At 34.1% G+C, this 26,484-nt stretch overlaps 2 protein-coding genes across 2 annotated transcripts; one reads left to right on the forward strand and one right to left on the reverse strand.

Moving 5' to 3' along the window:
* Positions 1-3,132: 3,132 nt before the first annotated feature.
* Positions 3,133-25,646, reverse strand: LOC149895322 (uncharacterized). Its single transcript, XM_090119103.1, has 15 exons — positions 25,529-25,646; positions 24,907-24,993; positions 23,757-23,976; positions 23,445-23,528; positions 12,540-12,663; positions 11,138-11,264; positions 10,480-10,635; positions 9,999-10,156; positions 9,481-9,625; positions 8,172-8,275; positions 7,624-7,709; positions 7,287-7,400; positions 6,721-6,879; positions 6,267-6,385; positions 3,133-4,513 (listed from the first exon to the last, which is right to left on the reverse strand). Exons 2-15 carry the CDS (start codon positions 24,979-24,981, stop codon positions 3,431-3,433), a joined length of 2,754 nt encoding a protein of 917 aa, XP_089975229.1. The 5' UTR covers positions 24,982-24,993; positions 25,529-25,646; the 3' UTR covers positions 3,133-3,430.
* LOC149895323 (uncharacterized) lies at positions 18,100-22,502 on the forward strand. The gene is made up of 5 exons (XM_090118731.1): positions 18,100-18,149; positions 20,265-20,364; positions 20,755-21,157; positions 21,726-21,910; positions 22,409-22,502. The coding sequence occupies exons 1-5, from the start codon at positions 18,104-18,106 to the stop codon at positions 22,500-22,502; spliced, it is 828 nt and encodes a 275-aa protein (XP_089974857.1). The 5' UTR covers positions 18,100-18,103.
* Positions 25,647-26,484: the final 838 nt, after the last annotated feature.

A 26,484-nucleotide genomic window follows, 5' to 3' on the forward strand; every position in this document is an offset into this window, starting at 1 on the left:
TGACACTAAGAGCTAGCGCGCACGAGCAACTTTGTCTCCGCAACTATTTTGTCTCTCCCATCAATTGTATGGGGAGTTTCGTCGCTACGTGCGCGCACTTTCATACTAGCCCATGGGCGGAGAGACAAAATAGTTGCGGAGACAAAATAGTTGCGGAGACAAAGTTGCTCGTGCGCGCACTGTCTTACTTTCGAAGTTATTACAATTTTCATAAATTCACTATCCGAATTGATAGGTTTGCCATTTTGAGGGGGGTGAGGTAGGGGACTGTAGAGGGGTTGAATTGTCGATAAAAATACCTGGAGAATAGCCCCTTCAAATATCGGTATGTCATGTCCGGACACACTGTAGTTGAGTTGAAAACATGCCATATCTTTAAAAAAGAGCGTGTGTAGCAAGCATACGTGACAGAAATGAAACTTCTTTGGCTAGATTCAAAGATACCAAAATCGTCGCCTTATTCAACGATGTGACGGTATTGCCATGATATGAACTTATTTTACTTTAGACAGTGAGAGTAAAATTTATTTCTTGCCAAGGAAGTTTCACTTCTGACACGTGAGCTCGGCACACATGCTCTTGTCGTGTCTCCCCGTGACCACGCTCGCTGTAAAGTGTTCGAAACGTCGGGAAAATAATATAATGAATAAATCGCGTTTAAAATCCGTTAAAAAATCTTTAATTTCTAAACACATGCTCTTTTGTTGTGAAGTAAATGGTCCAAACATTCAGTTCTATGTCATTATTAACTTTTGTAGCCTACCTATATGTATAAATATTTTATTTTATTTTCAGATACATGGAGATGAGAAATAAAACACACCATATATTTTAAGTATTTATTAACAAAAACCAATAACAAGGGACCTCTTATATGGTCCTAAAACAAACATTTTACTTCTTTATTAAATTAGTTACACTTCTAATTTTGTAACATTAACCAAAAAAATGGTTGTCTGTAAAGTCGGTTTACTGACTATAGTTGAACGTGACAACGGCCGATTGTGCTTCTTTGTCGCTCGTTCCGCGCTCTCGCTTGCACTTCAAGCCTTACATGGAACGCCTCAGAGCGAGGTAACGCCGCATGAGTTATGTTTTTTCGTGCGTGCATCCGGCTCTATCGAATTATAAGACGTTGTCACGTCAAAAATTTGTAAAAACTAAAATTATATTATAAGTAAAAAGGTTTAGATATGTTACCAACACAACATTCGATCTTCACAATGCACAATAACGCACACACGATTAGACGTCAAAGTGAGATGGCATGATTCAACTATCGTGTGAGAAAGAGACAACTGAAGTAAGTTGCTAATTAGCCACATTTCGTTTTGCAATTCCCGGGTTGCTAATAAGATATCTACACCTTTTTACTTATATCATTGACAAAACAGACCAATTTGCATTCCTATTAACATTTAAAATGTGATTTGTATTCTCTTCCTAGCTGTGGCCCGCGGTTTTACCCGCAATGCTCCGCTCCTGTTGGTCTTAGCGAGATGATATATAGCCTATAGCCTTCATCGATAGATGGGCTATCTAACACCGAAAGAATTTGTCAAATCGGACCAGTAGTTCCTGAGATAAATTAATGGAAACCGCATCAAATTCTGCTGCGTATTTTTAAAGAACTAAGCATATATAGTTAAAACTATGTAGTGAATAATAAATCACATTTTAAATGTTTTACAATATTACTTAAAATACTACAGAAATAAAGACATGGGGGCTTGAAGATATCTATGGAAAAGATGTATTTTATATAAATAAAACTTATTAATAAATAAACTATGTTAAACATGACGTTTCTTATTTTCCTTGACGTTTTATTAAGTAAATTAAAACTTACCATGTATATGTAAGTAAATAGAAGATGAGAAGTAAAATAGTGGTTTCAAAACCAATACTTTTTCGCCTTAAACTTTGAGCAAGATAGTAAGGCCGGTTACAGAGCTTCACCGACCGTCAGTGCGTACCATCGGCCCTGACGATACGCATTGACCGACCGTCAGTTTGTATCATTCAGAGCTCTCATCATCATGTTCATGTTCACAACGATGATACATGCATGCGCGTAGTCAGTGCACCGGTCGGTACAGCACTGATAGCCGAACGCGTTCATTTGTTTAAAACAAATGGAAACAAATTGTTTCCATAGCGCGTCAGTCGCTCGACCGACGGTCCTCGTACGTAGTGCGTAGCAAAATACGCGTGTGTACTGTGTGTTGCCGGTCTAGCACTGTACGGTATATGAATTTCCATACATATGACAAGCGCGACTGACGTACGCACTGACGGTCGGTGAAGCTCTGTAACCGCCTTATTGTTACTACTTATAAAACAAATAAATACGTACATTCTAAAAAAATATTATGCAACTAAACATCATGCTTATAATAAGTTAACAAAAAGTTATGACAATAAATTAAGGAACTTAAATATTAACTCAATATTTCTTAAGGAGAATAATAAAACTAAAATAGAGCATTTTCTGTTAGAGTATAGAAATGCTGTGTTAGAAAAAATAGAAATAAAAAATAAAATACGCGCCTATTTCATATCAAATCATTGGCTATTTATTGTGAAAATTATACCCATTTTATTAAGTTATAATAAATAACGTACCAATTATACATAGATTATACACCAACAAATTGTATTTTAAACGGGCAACGACAGTCTATGAGCTGCTCTCTTTCACTCTTACCGCTTACGCATAAAAATAAATATTACATCTCGCTCGCACGAGTCGGGCAATTACCTTCCTTTCGTATTACCATTCAAAGTGTACAATATTTATAACTTAAAAAAACATCTTCCGTCTTATTTCAAAGCATGGACTCACTACAAAAACGGGCTAAATCATGTTAAAGTGTCAGAGTAAAAAGTCTTATATCAAAAGACGCTTTAGCGTTAAACCATAGACAATTTGACAGGGACAAATTTAAACCTTTATAGTAAGTTAAACCATGACATTAAAGTCCGGGTTTAAACCAAGTATTTTTTATAAGACGGCTTGGGTATAAAGTATGTACTTACATAAAAAATGGGAGCCTAGTTTAGTACCACATTATCTAACTACATATAATATTACAGTTTATATTATGCATAAATAACTTAAATATGTATATTATTATTTATTAAATAACTAGTGAATAATATCATTTCTTAAATAACTAGTGTTAGGTATATTTATTGCTTTTTTATCTATCTAACTAACTAGATGAGAAGAAGAATATTCGAATATTAGGAAAATGTGATGATATGATGTGACAAAACCTAAATAAACCGGCCATAAATGTTTGTATTTTTTAAATGCCAAATAACTTTGTCAAGTCATGAAAGTACATATAAGGAGCTAGTAATATTTTTAATTTATCTATATTAAAAGTCTTTTACTAACTACAGAGTTATCAATTTAATAAAATTATTATTGCACTGAACTCTCAATTCTTTGCCTCATTTGCGTTTTAATTTCATTTCTTTTCAAATACTCTTTTCTGCTAATCAAAATTTTTCTAACTTTGACGTTCCCGCGAATTCTTTTCCTTACCTTTTTAATATCTTTAGCTGTTTTATTAAGTCTATTGTCTATGTGAAAGCCGAAATCGGTTCTTTTTTCTAAATCTGAGAAATCCTCTATATTCTCTCTGGTCATTTTGTTGTATATTTTCAAAAACTGCCAAAATTCTATATCTCCACCTTTTATGTTTGTTTCGTAGAATTTTTTTAACTCCGGATCGCATTTATGTTTATTTACTATGGGTTTAGGATCTAAATAACGGTTTGGATTAACGGATGTAGCAATACCGGTATCGGTAGCGGTATAGATACCGGTATTAGTAACGGTATTTTTACTTTTTTTATTTTCGATCAATTTTAGCTTATGTTTCCACATTTTAGGTTTAAAAGGTTTTTTATTTGGATCGTGACGTCGGTAATGTAATTTTAAAGCGCTTAGAGTCTGACATATTTTCTCACATTTATCACACGGGAACATCATTTTGCCGCCATTTTTCTTAGTGACGTCACTCAATCTTTTCATGCGCCCGCAATAATCGTCGCTACCGGTTTTTAATACACTGGTCACATCACTAATTTTCGGTATTAAATATTTATCGACATTTATCGTTTCTTTTTCTACTATCCACTCTTTGCCTTTTTTAACTAACTTCGTTTTTGTGACCATTTTATCTTTTATTTCGCGGTTTTTTCTATCAAGATTGACATACGCCTGTTTATTAAGGTGTTTGACACTAGGGATGACATCCATGGTATCGATAATTTTGTTTTTTATGTCGAAATAAAATCTGGAGCCGTTATTGTTATTTTTTCTGTCTTTTATATGGCCAGTGTGTAGTTTGGTATTTATTTTGTGTTTTTCAAGAAGATGTCTTCGCATATTTGTCTTGCATACGTAGTCACATAGCGGACATTTTCTTAGTATAGTTGAGTTGCAGAGGTCGAAATGTTCTTGACAGTGATCGAGGAGGGCTTCTTTCGTTTCGTATAGCTGTAAATTCATATTATTACATTATTTACAAGTATGTATTAAGGATATTATAAATAATATTTGTTTAAAATGTAATTATTTACTTTGTTAAAGAAGTTATTTTAGGATGAATTATTTATTTATTTGCGGAATAAACTTAACGTTAAATCGTGGTGTCATTCGTTTACGAAAAACTTATTCACAATAACTTAAATTTTCGACGTAGGTATGCATTATTTTTTACAATTAAACCAAAATTAATAAATCTAACCCATTTCTTAAACTTCTCAATACTTACAAAAAATCTGGAAGTACGTAAAAAATACATAATTGTCAAAATCTAATATATCTAATATATCACTACATAGTATAAAACAAAGTCGCTTTCCCTGTCCCTATGTCCCTATGTCCCTATGTCCCTTTGTACGCTTAAATCTTTGAAACTACGCAACGGATTTTGATGCGGTTTTTTTTAATAGATAGAGTGATTCAAGAGGAAGGTTTATATGTATAATAAGATCCATCAAGTAGTGGAGAAGTACTGTTATTTTTGAGGTTTCTAATGTGATGTCGTAAAAAATTACATTTATTCCGCTTACATTGCAAACGCAGGCTGAACCCTACGAGTTTTATCAAAATAATGTACTAAGTATTATACACATTGAAAAGGTCTACAGAAAAGTCCGCGATGGTATATGTCTAACTCTTATGGATAACCCACAATAACTTTTTTTTGTCATTTACGTTTTACGACAAATAATGGCTAATTTTCGAAGCGATTTTAACCAATACAGCATTAATCCTTAACCAATTAAATACCATGGATACATTGTTCATTTAATATAGATCTATATGGCCCTTTACACCGTATGATTTAAGTGAATATTTTCGAAGATATTACAGATTTAAAAATTGCAGGACGTAGCGTTTGCGGCCGCCCGGCTATGTATTTTATACCCGTGCGATGCCGGAGGCCGGAGCGGGCCGCTATATTGCACGCCTCATAAGCGAAGCGTTGAGGTGGGTACTACTGTCACTTCGCGCAAAACATCTGATTTTTCAAACTTAAAATGTCTTTATGTATCATACATTGCACTTGTAAGATAATACATACACACACATATTAAGAAAAAACACTATTTTTAACGTTCATGATATTTTTGATGTCATTTTTGTTATTTAAACTAGTTAAAAAACAGTTTAAAAAAGTTCTGTCTTGGACGTCCGTGTGTCTGTATGTGCGGATCCTTTTTCTTGTTAACACGATAGCGACCGAAATACTTTACTAATCGAGTCTTTCTTTTTCTCTTACGCTTGAGTATGCTCAGGAATAGGACCCTTTCATTTTTCAGGGTCTGATTCGATGTGGTTTAATTGTTATTAAATAAACAAAAATAATAATTAATAAATATTTATTAAAAAAAAATTATGAGGCGTGCACTTTTGGATTTTCCAAATTTTTTTTATACCTATACAACGTTCACAATTTTTCTGTAGTGTTAGTATCAGCATTGCACCCGTGCGAAGCCGGGGCGGGTCGCTAGTATATTATAAAGGCGAAAGTTTGTAAGGATGTATGGATGTTTGTTACTCTTTCACGTAAAAACTACTGAACCGATTACAATGAAATTTAGCACACATATAGAGGGTAACTTGGATTAACACATAGGATAGTTTTTATCCCGGAAATCCCACGGGAACGGGAACTATGCGGGTTTTCCTTTGCAAATGCGGGCGAAGCCGCGGGCGGAAATCTAGTTAAATATAATCTTACCTTAAAACACACATAGCACTGATGTACATTGAATTTAAGCTTCCCAGTTTCATCTTTCTCATATATATTATCGATTTTTATTTCATTCGTTGGTTTTGGTACAGTTAATGGTTTGGGAACTGAAAAAAAATCAAAATTATTAAATAAAATAAAGCTCAAGCCTAAATAATTTTTAATTATACTTCGTTTGAAAGCTTTATTGAATTAATTTTTAATGCTTCGAACGTGAAATAAACTTTATAAAAAAGTAAAGCTTCATTTTCATTTCATTTCATTTTATTTTTTAGTTAAAAATACATTTCTATAAAAATACACGTGTCAGAAGTGAAACTTCATTGGCAAGATTCAAAGATACCAAGATCGTCGCCTTACCATGATGTGACGGTATTGCCATGACGCAACCTTGAAATTTTACTCTTAACGCGTCTAAAGATGTTTCACTTTAAAGTTTTACCTTTAGTAATCAACTTCTGCATTCTCTTATTATACATCCGTCTCACTCGCTCCAACTCTTTTATCTCTTTCTCTCTTCGAGATTTTGTCAAAATCCTTTTCAATTCCTTTTGAAGATTTCTCTCCACTGCCGCGTCTATTGTGGGATCTGGTTTTTTAGCTGAAAATTTTATTAAAATTTGCATGTTTGTTACTCTGTTATCTAGAAATGGCTGATTCGAATTTGATGATAATATGATATGTCGGTTGCTTGTTATGGGTGTACACATAAAGTTTTCAGAATTCATCTATTTGAGAAAAAATGCGTCTGGAATTTTATAAGTATTTTTTACGTACTCAGCGTATGCAAAACTATAACCTCCTTTGAGCTTAGTATGCCAACAGTGGGACACCCTGTATATAAAAATGAAACCCGTTTCCCTTGGTAACGGCATCACGCGTGAACGGGTGGACCGATTTCGATAATTCTTTTTTTATTATATCCCTTGAAGTACGAGGATGGTTCTTATGTAGTGAAAACGTAAATATGTACCACGGGCGAACCGCTAGTATATAAAATCGACTTACAAGCCTGTGTTCTCATAACGACTTCTTTCACATAGAAATCGTCCATTTTACGTTCAACTTGTACTTCTATATTTCCAGTCGAATCGAGACATTTAGATATTTCAACGTCTGAACCTAGAAATGGTAAAATGGTAATAAAAACAAATAAATACATAGGTATACTTACATATTTTTTTTTATTAATAAATAACAGAATAAATATTAAAAATGAAGGTTAGTTTCTTTCGATAAGATTTTCAACGACAGATTTCTTATGAGGTTTGTTTCAAAGAACTTGAATCTTTTTTAATGTGTTTTTAAACGGACGCATTAAGATGAAAAATTATAAGTATCTTACCGCTTTCGACTTCTTCTTTTATTTTTGGTACTTCTTTATCATTTGCTTCGTTCTCTTCTTTTACTTCCACTTTCTTCTTTAATACACTGAAAAATATTGAACAAAATATAATATACTAGCGGTCCACCCCGGCTTCGCCCGTGGTACATATTTCGCAATAAAAGGTAGCCTATGTTCTTTCTCAGGGTCTAAAGTTTATCTGTGCCAAATTTCATCAAAATCGGTCCAGTAGTTTATGCGTGAAAACCATACATACATACTTACATACAAACCTTTCCTCTTTATAATATTAGTATAGATTATGTAGTTAGGTATTTCATTTCTCAATAAATATCTGTATTTTTGTTACATAACAATTTTTTGTCAATTAATTATGTAATGCTTCAATAAGATAATCTCATCAAATTATTTTATTGTCACCGATTAATAGATTACAATGTTTGAATTAAATCTGTCCCTTCAATTGATCAAAATCGAGTCTTAAGGAGTCGGTTACAAACATACAGGTGAAGCTAAGCGTGTTAAAATATAAATATAAAATATCTTACCGTCTTCTTGTTAGTTTATATTTAATACAATGCGTGTTCCAATAATGTGATTTCAAGTAAATATGTCTCTTATACGTTTTATGGCATATTTTACACTCTCTGTCCTGCAATAAAAATTATACATATAAAAATAAGTTTTCAAAAAGACGAGTGCAAACATTTTTTTTTAAGTAATATTATCCCAAAAAACATCTTGTATAAATAATATTTTTAACTAACTACTTCAGATATTAAAAAAAAAACACTAAAAAATGTTTAATAAACATCAATACATGTCATTTAATTTAAAAAAAATCTACAAAAATAATAGTCCGGGATACATCGCCCATTTTTGCAAGTGATTACTATCAAGATAATTTTTCGTGAGTAGCTTTATTTTGATGAGATGCCCAATAATTTCATGTACGAAACTCTCCATTGTGGTAGCTTACAGAGGTAACAAGGATAAAAGTTTTTGATTTGACGGTTCTCAAATATTTATAACGCAATTTGTAGGACAATATGTCTGTTGAATTATTTAAGTATTAAATAAGTGAAAATAAAAAAATCAGCTGGTTAGTAATCATTTATGATGACTTCGTTATCGATACAAATTGGAAAGGGGGTCTTTGATAAAACCATAGATTTTGTAGGACAAATATTTTTTCGAATAATTTAGATAATTATCTTGAGATTGAACAAAAAAAAAAACATTCAGTTAGTAATTAATATTTGAGAACCATCAAATCAAAATATTTTATCCTTGTTTCCTCTGGTAGCTACCACAATCGAGAGTTTCGTACATGAAATTATTGGGCATCTCATCAAAATAAAGCTACTCACGAAAAATTAGCTTGATAGTAATCACTTGCAAAAATGGGCGATGTATCCCGGACTATAAACCATAATGTGTAAATTCCATCATCCTTTTTTCAAACACTAAATTAAAAAGAGCGTGTGTGCCGAGCACACGTGTCAGAGGTGAAACTTCTTTCGAAAGATTCTTAAGATACCAAAATCGTCACCTTCTATGACGTGACGGTATTGCTACTACCTTGAAATTTTACTCCCAATGCGCCTAAAGAAGTTTCACTTCAAAAATTTATCACTACATTAGTATAAAACAAAGTCGCTTTCTCTGTCCCTATGTCCCTATGTATGCTTAAATCTTTAAAACTACACAACGGATTTTGATGCGGTTTTTTTTAATAGATAAAGTGATTCAAGAGGAAGATTTTAGTACTTATATTAAAAATTATTATGTTTAAGACAAAGCGGGCGAAGCCGCGGGCGGAAAGCTAGTTTACTATAAAAACAAAATATATCATACCGTTTCCGAATCGTGTCCATGTTTGATATGCATCACTATACTCGGCTTATTATAGGTGAAGAAATTACATAAATCACAAATATACTTCTGTTTAAACATGTGCTTTTTCGTTATGTGATTGGTTAAATATTTTTTATTGTAGAAACTGGAAAAAATGTAAGAAAATTTATATTTTAACGTAGTTGGTGAAGGAAGCAATAAAAAATGAGCATGCGCGCCAGAAGTGAAAGTGAAACTTCTTTAGCAAGATTCAAAGATACCATTATCGTCACCTTACTCCATGACGTGACGGTATTGCCATGACGCAACATTGAAATTTAACACTCAACGAGCCAAAGAAGTTTCAATTCAAAACGAATTTGTCAAATTGTTTCAAATCGTGAAGAAATTGGAATAGAAAATGCTCAATTTATTATTTTTTAGAAAAAGGTGAGATTTTTCAAAAAAAAAATCTAAAATTACGATATTTTAATGCAAAAAAAAAACATTATTCCTATTTGCACAGTCGGTAAACTCACCCCACACCGCAGTAATCACAGACCACACTCTTCACTTTGACTTCGTGTTGTTTACTATGTCTGTTAAATCTAGATAATCGCGAAAAACGTCGTCCGCATATGTGACACTCGTAGTGTTTTGATGGATAATGTAGGATAACGTGTTTTTTGAGGGTAGACTGCGAAAAAAAAATTTAGGGTAGATGAAAAAAAGTGTATATTGATGATATACTGCAAAAAATCATACCAAAGGCGAATCTATTAAATTATTTTGATAGTAGAGGATTAAGTTTTTTTGTGGGTAGACAGAAAAAATGTAAAAATAAACAATCTATTTTAATAGAAAAAATTGTATTACGATGCGGGATTCCAACCCGCGTCTTTTGCCAAAAGTAAGACGCGGGTTCGATGCCTCGTGAATTCATGATCAGTTTTTTCTATTCTTTAAAAAATTATCTTTTTAAAAGCATTTGAATGCTATAAAACTAAATATTAAACTTACCTTATCCTTAAAAGCCTTCTTACAATCACCGAAGTCACACTTATAGGGCCGGTAGTCCACGTGCGTGCGAAGATGTTGCATCAGATTATATTTATTAGATATGTATATACCGCAAACATCGCATTGTACAGTATAGCTCTGTTTGTGGACTACACGCTGTAATATGTATAATAATAAAGTCAAACATTGAGAATTTTTTATATACATATATAATATATTATAGCAAATTTTAGGTATTATTATACTAGATGTGCTCCGCGGTTTCACCCGCATTGCTAAGCTCCTGTTGGTCTTAGCGTGATGATATATAGCCTACTAGATTTCCGCCCGCGGCTTCGCCCGCGTTTTCAAAAGAAAACCCGCATAGTTCCCGTTCCCGTGGGATTTCCGGGATAAAACCTATCCTATGTGTTATTCTGATGTATAAGCTATATTGTGGTAAAGTTTCATTCAAATCCATTCAGTAGTTTTTACGTGAAAGAGTAACAAACATCCATACATCCATACAAACTTTCGCCTTTATAATATTAGTAGGATTAAGAAAGTCTTCCTGTATAAATGGGCTATCTAACACCGAAAGAATTTTTCAAATCGGACCAGTACTTCCTGAGATTAGCGCGTTCAAACAAACAATATATAAATACTAAAAAACACATACCACATGAACATTCCTCGACGTATTATCCCTGAACATTTTTCCGCAAATCTCGCAGGGTTTGTTTTTGGTATCCATGTTGAAGTGTTCCTCTGTTACATGCACTTTTAACACTGACTTTCGGGTGTATCTAAAATTATATTTTATGTTTATTATATTATACCAATAACATAGTTATATATTATTAATTTTTTACCTTAAGCAAACGAATTTTATTTCAACTAATAGTTTTTAACACAAAATATTGCCCACTCATTTTTGTGTATGGCTACTTATTATGTCGATGCATTTTTTTAATCTCAAAAATTGTGACTCCTAGGTATAAAAAAGTATGTATAATTAAAATAATAATAGTTTAAAAAAACTAAAAAACACGCTTTTTATAGAAAACCGAACTAAAAAATAGAAAATTTTATCAAATTAGTGTATTGTCATCGGTCCTCAATAAATCTACAAAGTTTGAACGAAATCTGGCCGTTTAGAGCTAGCGCGCACCACGACTTTCTGCAGCGTGATTATTTTATCGCAGAAATACAACGTATGAGTTACTATGACAATGCGCGCACATGCGATTAAATAATCACAGCGATTTTAAAATTGTGATTTGTCACATTTTGCTGCGACTGCTCGCGACGCGATTGTCGCGAAAATCAAATGCAGAATATGAAATTGTATGGTACCGCGCGCACTGCTATAATAAAATCGCACACTCGGGCCCGGCCGGCACTTCACTTGTGTTTCGTCTGTCCAACAGTAAACATCGTAGTTATATAGGTAGGTACTGTTTGGTAAACATGAACTCAGTAATCTGTCAAAAGTTTGAATTTATTTATTTAACACTTTATTGTACAAGAAACAAAATATAACTAAGTACATAAAGGTTACAACAATAACAAAAAAAATAAAAAAGCGCAATGGGCGGCCTTTTGGCGGAATTTTCATTCTCTAATAGTCAAAGAATTTTTTGGGATACATCCGAAGTTCATTGTATTTCTGATAAAAGAAACCATTGACAATTCTATCTGCTGTACTAAAAGGATGAGTCCAATATTGACGAATTTTCTTTTTTTTTTCTTATCCTCCGAAGTAGTAAATAAAGACAAGCAACTTGTACGAAATCAATGATGAAGTGAGTAATGATCACTATTAAATTATCGCTGTGCGCGCACCGTACTCTCTGCGATTTTCTACAGCGCGATTTTGAAATCGTGTCGCAAAAATTAAAATCGTGGTGCGTGCTTGGCCTTAAAGTGGGTCAAAATCGCGCCCAAAGAAGTCGGTTACAAACATACAAACATACAGGTGAAGCTAATATAAAGCGTGTAAAAACCGTCTCATCTGGTTATCAGATCGGCGAAGGTCAAGCTCCCACGGTCTCCTGTACTACAAGGGTAAGCACACTTACTGTTTATCGCACACTTTACACTTGAACACCGGCACTTTACCGCGATGTCTCTCTTCGTGTTTCCGAAGTGTTGAACTGTCACGACATGCGTATTCACAGTAGGAACATTTGAACGGTTTTGAGTCTGAAATCGAAAGAAAGAATATACATTTATTTGTACCCATAGAGTTAATACAACAACACACAGGGTTATAGTCGAGCCAATTTAATAGGCAACATTTGACGTATATCAATTTTATCTTCGAAGAGAGGTAACCGGCTTTAAAACATGGATTAAAGTGAATTAATCGATAATCCCCCACTCGCCCATGCAACTATTTCACTGTACGAACTATTGAATCGTAAACAATGGACTATTGTTAATTATGTAAAATAATAATTGCACGCCTCATAAGCGAAGCGTTGAGGTGGGTACTACTGTCACTTCGCGCAAAACATCTGATTTTTCAAACTTAAAATGTCTTTATGTATCATACATTGCACTTGTAAGATAATACATACACACACATATTAAGAAAAAACACTATTCTTAACGTTCATGATATTTTTGATGTCATTTTTGTTATTTAAACTAGTTAAAAAACAGTTTAAAAGACGTCCCTGTGTCTGTATGTGCGGATCCTTTTTCTTGTTAACACGATAGCGACCGAAATACTTTACTAATCGAGTCTTTTTTTTTCTCTTACGCTTGAGTATGCTCAGGAATAGAACCCTTTCATTTTTCAGGGTCTGATTCGATGTGGTTTAATTGTTATTAAATAAACAAAAATAATAATTAATAAATATTTATTAAAAAAAAATTATGAGGCGTGCATTTTTGGATTTTCCAAATTATTTAAAAAATATATTCATGAGTTTTCAATCTATAGTGGTTTAAAGTTAACTCAAAAATTGAGCATATTCGTAAATTTTCTAAAAAATCTTAGAGAAATTATAAGAAATATTATAGTATGCTATATATTCGTGATCTACTCAATAAGCTCTTTCATTTGATACCCCACACGGCATGTTTTGGAAATTTTTATTTTTTTCTTTGTATGCCATATTTAATTACCGGGGTGCGGGCAGGGGGACCACAAAACTGGTTGGCAACATCTGTCTATAGGATGTCTGGGATCTATACAATATATATCAGAAGTCAGATTTAGGTCCGCTATTTTTGCAAACGAACATCTCCTTGGAGCCTGCTCTAAAAAACGATAATCACAAATCCAAAATAATAAATTACTTTAAGTCAATTTGATTAATGTTGTCAATCTTCATTGCGTATCGTCCTTGCAGAAAAATGCGGACCATTTTTAGACTGATCGTGCGGGGTGAAGTAAGTGTTTAATTTTGGCGGGAGGCGGAGAGTGTCCGTTCTGTAGCGTTTAACTACTACATATTATGTATTCTGTGACATCATTTAAGTTGGGCCGTAACCGTGCACACATTGCATGGGACCACAGTATCAAAAGCTAAGCTAAGTGTTTTGCCAAAGGCCAGGACTGTGGCCTTTGACTCTTGAGTAGAGTTCAAAATATGCAGGGTGTGGCTATCCTATCGGGAATAAGGCCCCAATTTATATCATCCCCCTCTACTTTCACAAACTTTCAACCAAAAACAAAAAGCTCAAATCACATGGAAAGCTCAATGAAACAAAAAGCTCAAATCACATGGAAAGCTCAATGAAACAAAAAGCTCAAATCACATGGAAAGCTCAATGAAACAAAAAGCTCAAATGATATCGAAAGCTCAATTTAACAAAAAGCTCTAATGATATCGAAAGCTTAATTTAACAAAAAGCTCAAATCACATGGAAAGCTCAATTCAACAAAAAGCTCAAATCACATGGAAAGCTCAATGAAACAAAAAGCTCAAATCACATGGAAAGCTCAATTTAACAAAAAGCTCAAATGATATCGAAAGCTCAATTTAACAAAAAGCTCTAATGATATCGAAAGCTTAATTTAACAAAAAGCTCAAATCACATGGAAAGCTCAATTCACGAAAAAGCTCAAATCACAAGGACAGCTCAATTCAACAAAAAGCTCAAATCACATGGAAAGCTCAATTCAACAAAAAGCTCAAATCTCATGGAAAGCTCAAATGATATCGAAAGCTCAATGAAACAAAAAGCTCAAATCACATGTAAAGCTCAATGAAAAAAAAAGCTCAAATCACATGGAAAGCTCAATTTAACAAAAAGCTCAAATGATATCGAAAGCTCAATTTAACAAAAAGCTCAAATGATATCGAAAGCTTAATTTAACAAAAAGCTCAAATCACATGGAAAGCTCAATTCACGAAAAAGCTCAAATTACATGGACAGCTCAATTCAACAAAAAGCTCAAATCACATGGAAAGCTCAATTCAACAAAAAGCTCAAATCACATGGAAAGCTCAAATGATATCGAAAGCTCAATTTAACAAAAAGCTCAATGAAACAAAAAGCTCAAATCACATGTAAAGCTCAATGAAAAAAAAAGCTCAAATCACATGGAAAGCTCAATGAAACAAAAAGCTCAAATGATATCGAAAGCTCAATTTAACAAAAAGCTCAAATGATATCGAAAGCTCAAATCACATGTAAAGCTCAATGAAAAAAAAAAGCTCAAATCACATGGAAAGCTCAATGAAACAAAAAGCTCAAATGATATCGAAAGCTCAATTTAACAAAAAGCTCAAATTATATCGAAAGCTCAATGAAACAAAAAGCTCAAATCACATGTAAAGCTCAATGAAAAAAAAAGCTCAAATCACATGTAAAGTTCAATGAAAAAAAAAGCTCAAATCACATGGAAAGCAAAATTTGTTAACTACAGTTGTGGGTTCAGAAACGAAAATACCTGCAATTTTTTTACATATTTTCATTGTACAGACATAACTTTTCTACCATTTTATTATACTAGATTTCCTCCCGCGGCTTCGCCCGCGTTTTCAAAGGAAAACCCGCATCCCGTTCCCGTGGGATTTCCGGGATAAAACCTATCCTATGTGTTAATCCAAGTTACCCTCTATATGTGTGCTAAATTTCATTGTAATCGGTTCAGTAGTTTTTACGTGAAAGAGTAACAAACATCCATACATCCATACATCCTTACAAACTTTCGCCTTTATAATAGTATTAAGATTACTAGCAATGCCCTGCGGTTTCACCCGCATAGATAGCGATATCGTGACAGTGAAAAGTCTACATATAGGTCGGACTACAGGTTTAATTTTTAATCATATGAAAATCACCTTCACCCCGTCCCGCACTACGCCTGCTCATTGTATTAAACAGTATACATCATAGAAATCTAAATAACAAGACACATAGAAGTGCTAAAATGTCATAATTCGTATGAAAACCGCTGTCGCCAAAATCAACACATTCAAACCGAAAGCTAAACAGTACACACAAGTAAACTATGCCTTTTATTGGACAGCTTGATTTTAGTGAAAACTAACTTATCTATTAAATTAAGCTTTTGAATATGTATCCTAACGCACGAATTTACGGTTTATTTTAGAATAACATCCCTAAGTATATGAGACTTTTTGCTCCAATACGAACAAACGTGATAATAAGAATGGTCGACTGTGTCATTCATTGTTATTTCGATTACTATGGTGACGCTCGTAATACTTGTAAATATTCTATAATTTTAAGGAAAAACGGCATTATTTCTAAAAAAAAATATTTTCCGATGAAATATTATTCCTTTATAAGTATAATTACAACTTGTGGAAGAATTTCCGCAATGGGAATTGCTGAAACACACCATGTATACACTCATACGTCTCCAGAGCAACTGAACAGTGACGAATGCACTGGTGTTGTGCAAATCACCTGAGTGGCGACAAGGTCACGCACGCTTACGACTTCTAGTGTCTTGTTATTTAGATTTCTATGGGATACATACATTCCTACTATTGACACTTTAATTTTTTAAAAATTCGTTATATCTTTTGAATGGAATATCCAATTTTTGAAGTGAAAACTTCTTTAGCGGCGTTGGGTATAAAATCTTAAATTCGCGTCAGGACACGTGACCTGATCGAAAAAGATATCAAACATGCTCATTGCTCAACGTTAATAATCAAGTTTTCACTTCTGCCGGCACTCCCGGAGTGCAACCCGTCTTTTTTTTAATTTAAAAAGTATTTTGCTGGTATTGAAACAGTCTTATATAAAACATCATTTAATGGGATAAGGATTAATATATGTGTATGGATAACATGGTTTGATTACTGTCGGCACTTCTATTTACTTTGAAAACGTAAAAAAGTTGTTGTAGTAACATAACTACTGAAGATGGACATATGGTATCGCGGACTTTCTTGTAGATATTGATCCATTCTATAATACCGTAGAACATTTTTTTGTTCAATCTTCAATAGATTCCGCAGCGCACGCGATGACAGAATTTTTATTAAGGAATTTTTTACACCTTGGGTTACATTATTGCATTTCTGTTAAGGATCTCTAATTTTTTTGAAAATGCAATATAGCCTATGTTGCTCAGTGAAGATGCAGCTTTCTAATGGTGAAAGAATTTTTGAAATCGGTCCAGTAGTTTATGCTTGTTCTTGTTTATGAAAACCACACATACATACTTACATAATTACAAACCTTTCCTCTTTATAATATTAGTACCTCTATAGAAGTATAGATAACGAACGTCGTACGTATGTTTGCTACCCCTTCACGCAAAAACTTATGTTCCAGAATTACACATAATCTATAGAGGTACTTGCTTATGCCCGCAGACGAAACCGCGCGGCATAGCCAGTATTATATATATAATTTCATATAGATATTGTTCTGTATGTTTGTTAGCTCACACACCAGTAACAGCGTCAGCCGTGACGAAAATCAAAAACATGATGTAATTAATAACTAATTGCTATTAAAACGTGTTTTTGTTATGGTCAATTTAGTTTGATAGCTACACTAGGCATTGCAGGTGGATTTTGCTGTTTATTATAAGGAAACAAAATATTTTACTGTAACCATTTTCTGATTGAATTAATGTTTATAACTATAGATAGATGATTTATGGGGTTTCTGATGCTTAATTATTATAATATTCGGTAACATTTATACATTTAAATGTATAAAACATTATAGTACACACGCATCTGTATGTACGTACATACACACGCACGCACTCGCACGCACACGCACGCACGCACACATACAAGTAGATATTTTTGCACGTATGTCGTATAAGTTATTTAAAATGTTATTTATATAATATCTACTAGCGGTCCGCCCCGGCTTCGCCCGTGGTACATATGAAAAATAGATGTTGGCCGATTCTCAGACTTACCCGATATGCACAGAAAATTTCATGAGAATCGGTCCACCCGTTTCGGAGGAGTATGCAGACTAACATTGTGACACGAGAATTTTATATATAAGAAGAAGATATATCTTTTCAAACATTTTTACTTCAATTTAAATTCATGCAAAGGCTTATAAATGATGTAGTATGTACTAACACAGACAGACATATACACTTTTATAATTATGTTTTCAATTACTCCTTGTTTACTTACTAATATGACTTAAGCTATAATCGTGTGTGCGTATAATAATGTTTATTTATTTTATAGTGTTCTATGGATTAATATTTGTAACTGGTATTAACTTTATTACTTTTTATTCAACTATTTAGTATTTAGAAACTACTTTCGTATAATTTGACGATACAAAATTTTACGTGTATGTATGTCTATTAGAGGTCCGCGCCGCAGTCCAAAAGCCCAGCGGCGGCGCGCCGGGTGCGGCACCCGGCGCGGCGCGGCGTCGCCGGCGTGGGCTAGTTATTTTTAAAGTAATTAGGGGGTGGGCGGGCAGTAGAAAAATCTCTCTTTAATATTTTTATTAAAATCAAGTAGCTTAACTATTTAGTGATGAACATGATAATTATAAACATTGCCAATAATTTTATTGGCAATGTTATGTCAGAGCAAGCAAAGGAGCAGGGCCACCTGATGTTAAGTGGTCACCACCGCCCATAAACACCTGTAACACTTCTAGTGTTACAGGTGCTTTGCCGGCCTTTTATGGACAAATAAGCTCTTTTCTTGAAGGCCCCAATGTCGTAGTTGTTCGGGAACACCGCAGGTGGCAAATCGTTCCATAGTTTCACCGTACGCTGGCGTCCGGTGGTGGAACTGTGCGGCTGGTAATAGGTGGAACAATTCCTCAGAGCACTCCCCATAGTAGATTCTGTACAGTATACAGAGAGACGCAACGTCTCTTCGCACTGACAGAGGATCGAGCCTATCGGAAAGCCTACGGTCATCGACAATTCGAGCTGCTCGACGTTGGATGCGGTCAAGAGGAAGGAGTTGATACTGTGGGGCTCCGGCCCATAGATGAGAACAGTACTCCATATGCGGTCGCACCTGAGCCTTGTACAGCTGAAGTCGGTGGGCCGGCCGGCTTGAAGTACTGTCTCGATCTACTGAGCACACCAAGCTTTTTCCAAATGACTGCGGAATTGAACGTCACTCGAGATTTTAACTCCGAGGATTCCGATTTTCAGTGATATACTAAGGGGAGTACTCTTAAACCGATGTTCTACGACAAATGGGGTCTTTTTAGCGGTGAACGCGCAAACCTGTGTCTTTAGGGGATTGAACTCGACAAGATTAAGTTCGCCCCAATCCGAGACTTCTTGGAGACTCGACTCGACTTCAGACACAAGTTTGTTTCGACTCTCTTTGAGGCTTTTCTTTGAGGTGTTTGCACGGCCGGGATAAAGAGCATCCCTCGTACTGTCGTCTGCATAGCAATGAATGTTACTGATTTGTAACAAATCATGTTTATAATTATCATGGATAAAAATAATTTTGTTAACTTTTGCAGGATTTAGACGCGATCTCTTCGCAGTTAAGACTAGCCCAGCTACAGAAAAAACCCTTTCATTTGGCGTGCTTGTAGCTGAGATAGATAGAAGCGATCGCGCTAATCCGGCAAGCCAAGGAAAAACAACTTTTTTTGTTCCCAGAACTTAAGAATGTTGTCCTCTACATCTCCTAAATCTGAAGGGTTAGCCGTAGCCAACCAAATATCTCCAACACTCTTGAGCGACGTCGTCATCCTCATCAATAAATCTATTGGAGTGTTTTTTGGCTAGCTTTTGTAGTAAAACATCTGGCATCGATATAGTAGACATTGTTTACTATATCGATGCGACGTTGCCGTGTTGTAGACAACAACGCGTGCGTTGGTTGGTGGTTGGTGGATGGTTCGCGCGCAAAATTTGAACTCGGCGCCAATTTTTCTGTGACCCGGCGGCGGCGGCGGCGCGCCGGGGTCTCTCGGCGGCGGCACGCCGGCGTGGCGCGGACCTCTAAATGTCTATCTATAACCGCCTCCTTGGTACAGTGGTTGACGCGTGAGCGCAACACCGAGGGGTCCTGGGTTCGATTCCCGGTGGAGACGAAAAAATAATATCTCGGTCTGGCAGGAGACAGAAGGCTGATCACCTACTTGTCCTCAAAAGAAAATCGATCAGTGAAACAGATGTATCTGCCCCTTACCCCACTAGGGGACATGGGACTTCACTAGATGTCTATGATATCGTAGCTAAGGTTGATCAAATGTGACGGAGTTATTAATCGAAAGCATTTCTTGAAACGGTGCTTAGTTCTTTGATGGTTGGATAAATGCTTTTCAACGTTTGTGAAAATCGTATTCAAAGATACTGTTGCATACTTAGAAAGACAAAAACATACTTTTTTCAGAAGCCAGAGTATATTGTGAGGATCTAAACGCTACACCGTGGAAACCGTACGGTTACTCCTGCCCAGTTTTATGTCAGAGCGTACTAAATGCTATACACAGGTGAATATGTACTCATAATTAAGATGAAGAGTTTGTATAGGTGTTTGGTACTCTTTTATACAAAACAGCTGATCGAATATATGACGTTCGCTTTTCCGAGAAAATAGTAGGATAGTTTTGGCGAAAGCGTATAATATGACTGCTATGTTCATGATATTTTAAAAATAACGTGTTTAGGATACTCTTTGATGCTAAAGTTTTTGTGATAGAGTCGTTTCGGACGTTTTTATGTAGTTATTGTACTGTTAAATATTTATACTGTGGTTTTACCGCGGTGTAAAATTTCATTATCATGGGTATTAGCTTTGACTACGCCAGCGAAGACGCGGATGGGAGCTAATTTATTTAAATAGTAATATTGGTTGATTCAAGTAACATACATGTTTACAGATTAAAAATAATGGACTACAAAAAGATAGTATTCCAAGAGCTATCCGTCAATCAGAACATAAACGAATTAAATGAAATCATTATAAACAGAGGAAAATTAAAGAAACCAACACAAGATCCATTATATTCTGATTACGGACACGAGAATTACAAGCATATTTCTCGAAAAATGGATTACGATTATAAAAAATACAATTACGACAACACTATTGAAGCTATCGATTTGATTAAACACGTAATGGCGGTATTCAAGATGGCGGACTGTCATGACATAGACAATATTGGCGGGAATTTGAATTGTTCTAGGAAATTCAATGTGGATAACGAATTTGTTAATATAATGACGAATATTTTGAACAAATACGCTAAATCGACGTTCAAGTTTACTGAAGAAATGACTGAGGTGCGTAAGAAATTACAAAGTTATTTAATACTAGTGGTCCGCCCCGGCTTCGCCCGTGGTACATATTTCGCAATAAAAAGTAGCCTATGTTCTTTCTCAGGGTCTAAAGATTATCTGTGCCAAATTTCATCAAAATCGGTCCAGTAGTTTATGCGTGAAAACCATACATACATACATACACACATACATACAAACCTTTCCTCTTTATAATATTAAGTATAGAAGTATAGATAAAGTTAATGACGTAATGTGGGGCTGTTAATATTTAAAATTGTATCTCAAAGCACGAAGGAGAACTGTAGGACATTAGCAATAAGCTCAAGCTTAACAATAAGCTAAAGTTTCTAATGTAAAATATCTGCTTCATATATTCATATACTTTTTTTTTCATATACTTCATACATTTCATACTTACATTCTTGTAACAAAACATCAAGGCGATAGTACACACATAAGTTTCCCTTCACAAAGCGAATTTAGTTTGATAAACTATATTTATTTATTTTGTCCTTTTAATATCCTACCTGTCTAGTAAATTATTCGAAAATGTTACATTTTTTTTTTTCAGGTGATACTAAGCAAGCTATTCACGAACAACACACACGCACATAACATGTACGACGTCAACAAATTACTTAAATATTTACGAAAAGCTGTACGCGTACATACCAATCACGACAATAAATATGTGATCACTTTGAAACCAAGGAATTGTTTGAGTATCAGCGTACCGGGGTGTTTTTGTAAGCCTGGGTGAGGATAATTGTTAATATTATTTAATTTATGGAGGGTAGTTGAAAGTTTTTTTTTTGTAATAAAAAAAGTGAAAAAAAGAACATGTGTTCCGAGCACACGTGGCAGAAGTGAAACTTCTTTGCAAGATTCAAAGATACCAAAATCGTCGCCTTACTCTATGACGTGACATGCCATGAAGCGATTGACATTTTACTCTCAACGCTGGACTGGTTCCAGGGGTTCACTTGAAAATCTTAGAAAATCGAAACCTCACACAAATTAATTATGAATATAAGAAAAAATCTATTTACTTGGAAAACAATAAATATTTTTGCATATATGTACATGTACTTTGTCAGACTTTTTGTATAAAAATACCCAACTTATATTGTCTATTGCTTCGAATTAACAGCTATGACATCACAATATGTCGCTAAGTCATTCCTATTCTTATTTTGATGACGTAATATTAATTGTATCTTAGAAATTTATTTAAATCTGTATTATTTGTTTCAGATACGTGGAAAATTCCGGCCAATGCGTAGAACCTTCTAAATGCCTGATAGATAAGAATCAATATAAATATTTGAATAGAATTATTGTCCAATAGTTATAGTGTTGTTTAATAAAGTTTTTTTATAATATATATTACCAAAATTATTATTTTTATTCAAGCTGCCCCCCTAGTCAAGTGGCTTTCTGTTAGCGTAGCGTTCAATAGAATAGACTACGAATGTATGAGATTGACGTAGGCTGTAGATAAACGTATCTACAGGTTACGTCAATCTCATACATTCGTAGTCTATTCTATTGAACGCTACGCTAACAGAAAGCCACTTGACTAGGGGGGCTGGTATGATTAACAAAAATATTTTTCTATAAAAACTAGCCCTGTAGGAGGATTATTAACAACTAGCTCCGCGCGCGGCTTCACCCGCTTTGTAGAAAACTTAACAAATGATATACTTATTCAAACCTACTTCGAGAACCATTTATCTATTAAAAAAACCCCATCAAAATTTTAAAGATAAGCATACAGACAAACAGACAGCGGAAAGCGAATTTGCTTTATACTATAAAAAACTATCTGTGCCCCGCGGTTTTGTCCGCATTGCTCCGCTCCTATTGGTCTTAGCGTGATGATATTATATAGCCTACTAGATTTCCGTCCACGTTTTCAAAGGAAAACCCGCATAGTTCCCGTTCCCGTGGGATTTCCGGGATAAAACCTATCCTATGTGTTAATCCAAGTTACCCTCTATATGTGTGCTAAATTTCATTGTAATCGGTTCAGTAGTTTTTACGTGAAAGAGTAACAAACATCCATACATCCATATTTACAAACTTTCGTTTTTATAATACATAGTATTAAGAAGATAGCTGTCCTCGATAAATAGGCTATCTAACAGGGAAATAATTTTTCAAATCGGACCCGTAGTTTCTGAGATAAGCGCATGCAAACAAACTTCAGCTGTGTACAATTAGTAGGATAACATTCACCTCTGTAAAGCATGAAAAAAAAATAGATTTATTTAAATGAATATAAACTTACTGGTATGAATCAATATGTGTGTAGATAGACTATATCCAGAATTGAAACCTTTCTTGCACCATTTACATTTGTACGGCTTTTCATCTGAAAATAAAAAAATCTAAAAAAATGACCATAAATAAATAGTAAAAAAATTTCATAAAATTTTTTTATGAAGTAGATTCAAAGTTAAAAATAACTTCACAATTCGTCTGGTAGCTAAAAAACTGTGATAAATAATAAACAATCACACAAACTCATTTTCCAAGTCACAAGAAACAGTGAAACCATTAACCTCACTTTTTCAAGTCGGTAAAAACCATTTACACTTACCAGTATGCACAACCCTATGTTTTTCCATCAAGCTTTTATAATGGAATTTCTTGCCACAAAAATCACACTCATGGTCAGTTGGAGCATTATGAACCCTCTTAATATGTTTCATAAGGTACTTATTGGTTTTGAACGTGCCGTTACATATTTCACATGTGAAGGGACGATCGTCAGAGTGTAGTTGGAGGTGATGGTGTAGACTGCCTTTTTCTGAGAATTTCTGGAAGGAAGAATATGAAATAATCACTACATAGTATAAAACAAAGTCGCTTTCTCTGTCCCTATGTCCCTTTGTATGCTTAAATCTTTAACTAGGCAACGGATTTTGATGCGGTTTTCTTAATACATAGAGGAATAGGATATTCAAGAGGAAGGTTTTAGTATATAATTTATTAGGTTTTAGACAAAGCGAGCGAAACCGCGGGCGATAAGCTAGTTTATAATATAAATACAAATGTTTGTTAGTTTATGGATTTGTTTGTTACTTTCAGATACCAAACAATTCAGATACCAATTTAAAATGCGAAAGTTTGTAAGAAATATGATTTTTCAGCTGAATGGATATCTATAAAATTGGGTGCAGAGATAGATAATAGTATAATTATATTTAGACAAGCTAATATTTTTTTATTCAGTACTAGCTGTTCCCCGCGGTTTCACCCGCATTGCTCCGCTCCTGTTGGTCTTAGCGTGATGATATATAGCCTATAACCTTCCTCGATAAATGGGCTATCTAGTATCTAGTAGTTCCTGAGATTAGCGCGTTCAAACAAACAAACAAACAAACTATTCAGCTTTATAATATTAGTATAGATTTAATAATGAGAAATTAACACATTGTAGAATAAAATCTATAAGCCTATATTCTATAGTTACACAACTTTTTTATGGTTGCCTAAAAGAGATTGCTTTAAGCATTAAGGCCGTCTTTTGTGCACTTACCATATTCATGTTTTCATGTTAAATTATGTTTTTTTTATTACTGGTACTTGTACAATAAAATGTCATAAATAAATAAACTTTTAGATATGAGGTGCATATCTTATTCAGCAGATAATACAACACAATGAAGATTTAAGTCAAAAAGTGTAACATTGTTACTCAGAGACTAAATTTTATAAATCCTATTAAAGAAACAACAATAACTTACCTTTCCACATTCTGTACATGGGAACCGCTTTGGCTTGGGATCTTTAGCTCTCTTCTTATTATTTACTTTCGCCATTTTTAATGATATCTGAAATTTTAAGTAATTTCTAACTATAACAACAAAATAGTTAAAAATAATATGATAACAATATACCAAAACAGCTTTATCCAAAACTAATGATAACATTTTTAATTTGAGTACCTATGTATTAGATATTTTTAAATTTAAAATTTATATAGAAAATTATATGTACGAGCAATAAGATAACATTAAAAAACAATTTATCGCTTTTAAAGCTAACCAAATACTAACATGTTCAATTTATAGAATAAATATTGCATCGCATAGTCATTAACGTAAAGTAGAAAGAGGTTTGGTCCTAAACGAGTTCCCTGGGGAACACCTACTTACATAATCGATTCACATATCTATGTTCGTAACACTTAAAAGTACACAATCGCTTATATCCACAAAATACATAAATTGTATTATACTCTTGTAAAAATCTTAATTTTACGTGTCAGAAATAAACAAAAATACGCAATGTTAAAAATAATCTGGGCTAAAGATGGCTGCTGTTAAGTAATTCCAATAAGCAAAGAAACTTCAAATTTAAACTTACTTTTACGTTCTATGTTAAATTCATAATTACTGCACTAGACAAGAAAATGATTTTATTAATAATTTTTCATTTATTTACAACTACACTCATTTTTGTAAACAATTATTTTGAACGACAAATTATTGTGTTGCCCATAGAGTAAAGTAATACTGTGGTGTTGCCACTTGCCAAGCAAAAATTTTAAATAAAATATTTAAGACGCAACAAAAAAATATTATTTACTGAATTTCAAATCCATTTTCGATCGATTTTATTTTTTAAGGAATACTTTACCATTTCATCAAAACTTAAACGAATGAATACTCGACTGCATTGCTTTGAAGTGGCCATTATCTGTGTATCTAACCACAGACAATAGTTATATTTCATCTTTTCATAGTAGATCTGTGTATTTCATATAGATTCCATGTTAATACGATCTTTGACTGGACGAAAAAATGGAGAGTAAAACTCAGAGTCTAAATCTATTCACATAGACTTCACAAATAAAAAGCCAAATTATCATCCGGTATACATAAATAATCATGTAATACCTTATCAAAATACAGCGAAATACCTGGGTATGACTCTAGACGCAAAGCTTCGCTGGAAGGCTCATGTCAAAAAGAAACGCGAGGAGCTAGAGCTTCGCTATAAGGCTATGTACTGGCTAATTGGCAAGCATTCTACACTTTCAAAGCAAAACAAATTACTCTTGTATAAACAAGTCCTTATGCCTTTGTGGACTTATGGTAGTCAGCTTTGGGGCTGTACCAAACAAAGTAATATCACTATCATACAACGATTCCAAAATAAAGTGCTGAGAGAGATCGTGAATGCTCCCTGGTACATTAGAAATGACGACCTACATCGGGACCTTAAAGTAGATCTCGTCACGGACATAATTAAAAAAAACGCCGAAGCTCACGAACGCAGACTTCACCATCATGTGAACGTCGAGGCTATCCAGCTCCTTG

Source organism: Colias eurytheme, chromosome 31, assembly GCF_061535395.1.
Source record: "Colias eurytheme isolate Ceu_HAF_F1 chromosome 31, ilColEury1 Martin Lab GWU primary, whole genome shotgun sequence".
Taxonomy (NCBI): domain Eukaryota; kingdom Metazoa; phylum Arthropoda; class Insecta; order Lepidoptera; family Pieridae; genus Colias; species Colias eurytheme.

What these genes read in the sequence shown, in the direction of transcription:
- LOC149895322 (XM_090119103.1), bottom strand. Translation starts at nt 24,981, where the DNA reads ATGGCGAAAGTAAATAATAAGAAGAGAGCTAAAGATCCCAAGCCAAAG. An exon ending in CGTCGAGGAATGTTCATGTG is followed by an intron (nt 10,636 to 11,137) that starts GTATGTGTTTTT and finishes TACATATTACAG; the next exon opens with CGTGTAGTCCACAAACAGAG. An exon ending in TATAAACTAACAAGAAGACG is followed by an intron (nt 7,710 to 8,171) that starts GTAAGATATTTT and finishes AATATTTTTCAG; the next exon opens with TGTATTAAAGAAGAAAGTGG.
- LOC149895323 (XM_090118731.1), top strand. Translation starts at nt 18,104, where the DNA reads ATGTTTATTTATTTTATAGTGTTCTATGGATTAATATTTGTAACTG. An exon ending in TTACTGAAGAAATGACTGAG is followed by an intron (nt 21,158 to 21,725) that starts GTGCGTAAGAAA and finishes TTTTTTTTTCAG; the next exon opens with GTGATACTAAGCAAGCTATT. An exon ending in GGGTGTTTTTGTAAGCCTGG is followed by an intron (nt 21,911 to 22,408) that starts GTGAGGATAATT and finishes TATTTGTTTCAG; the next exon opens with ATACGTGGAAAATTCCGGCC.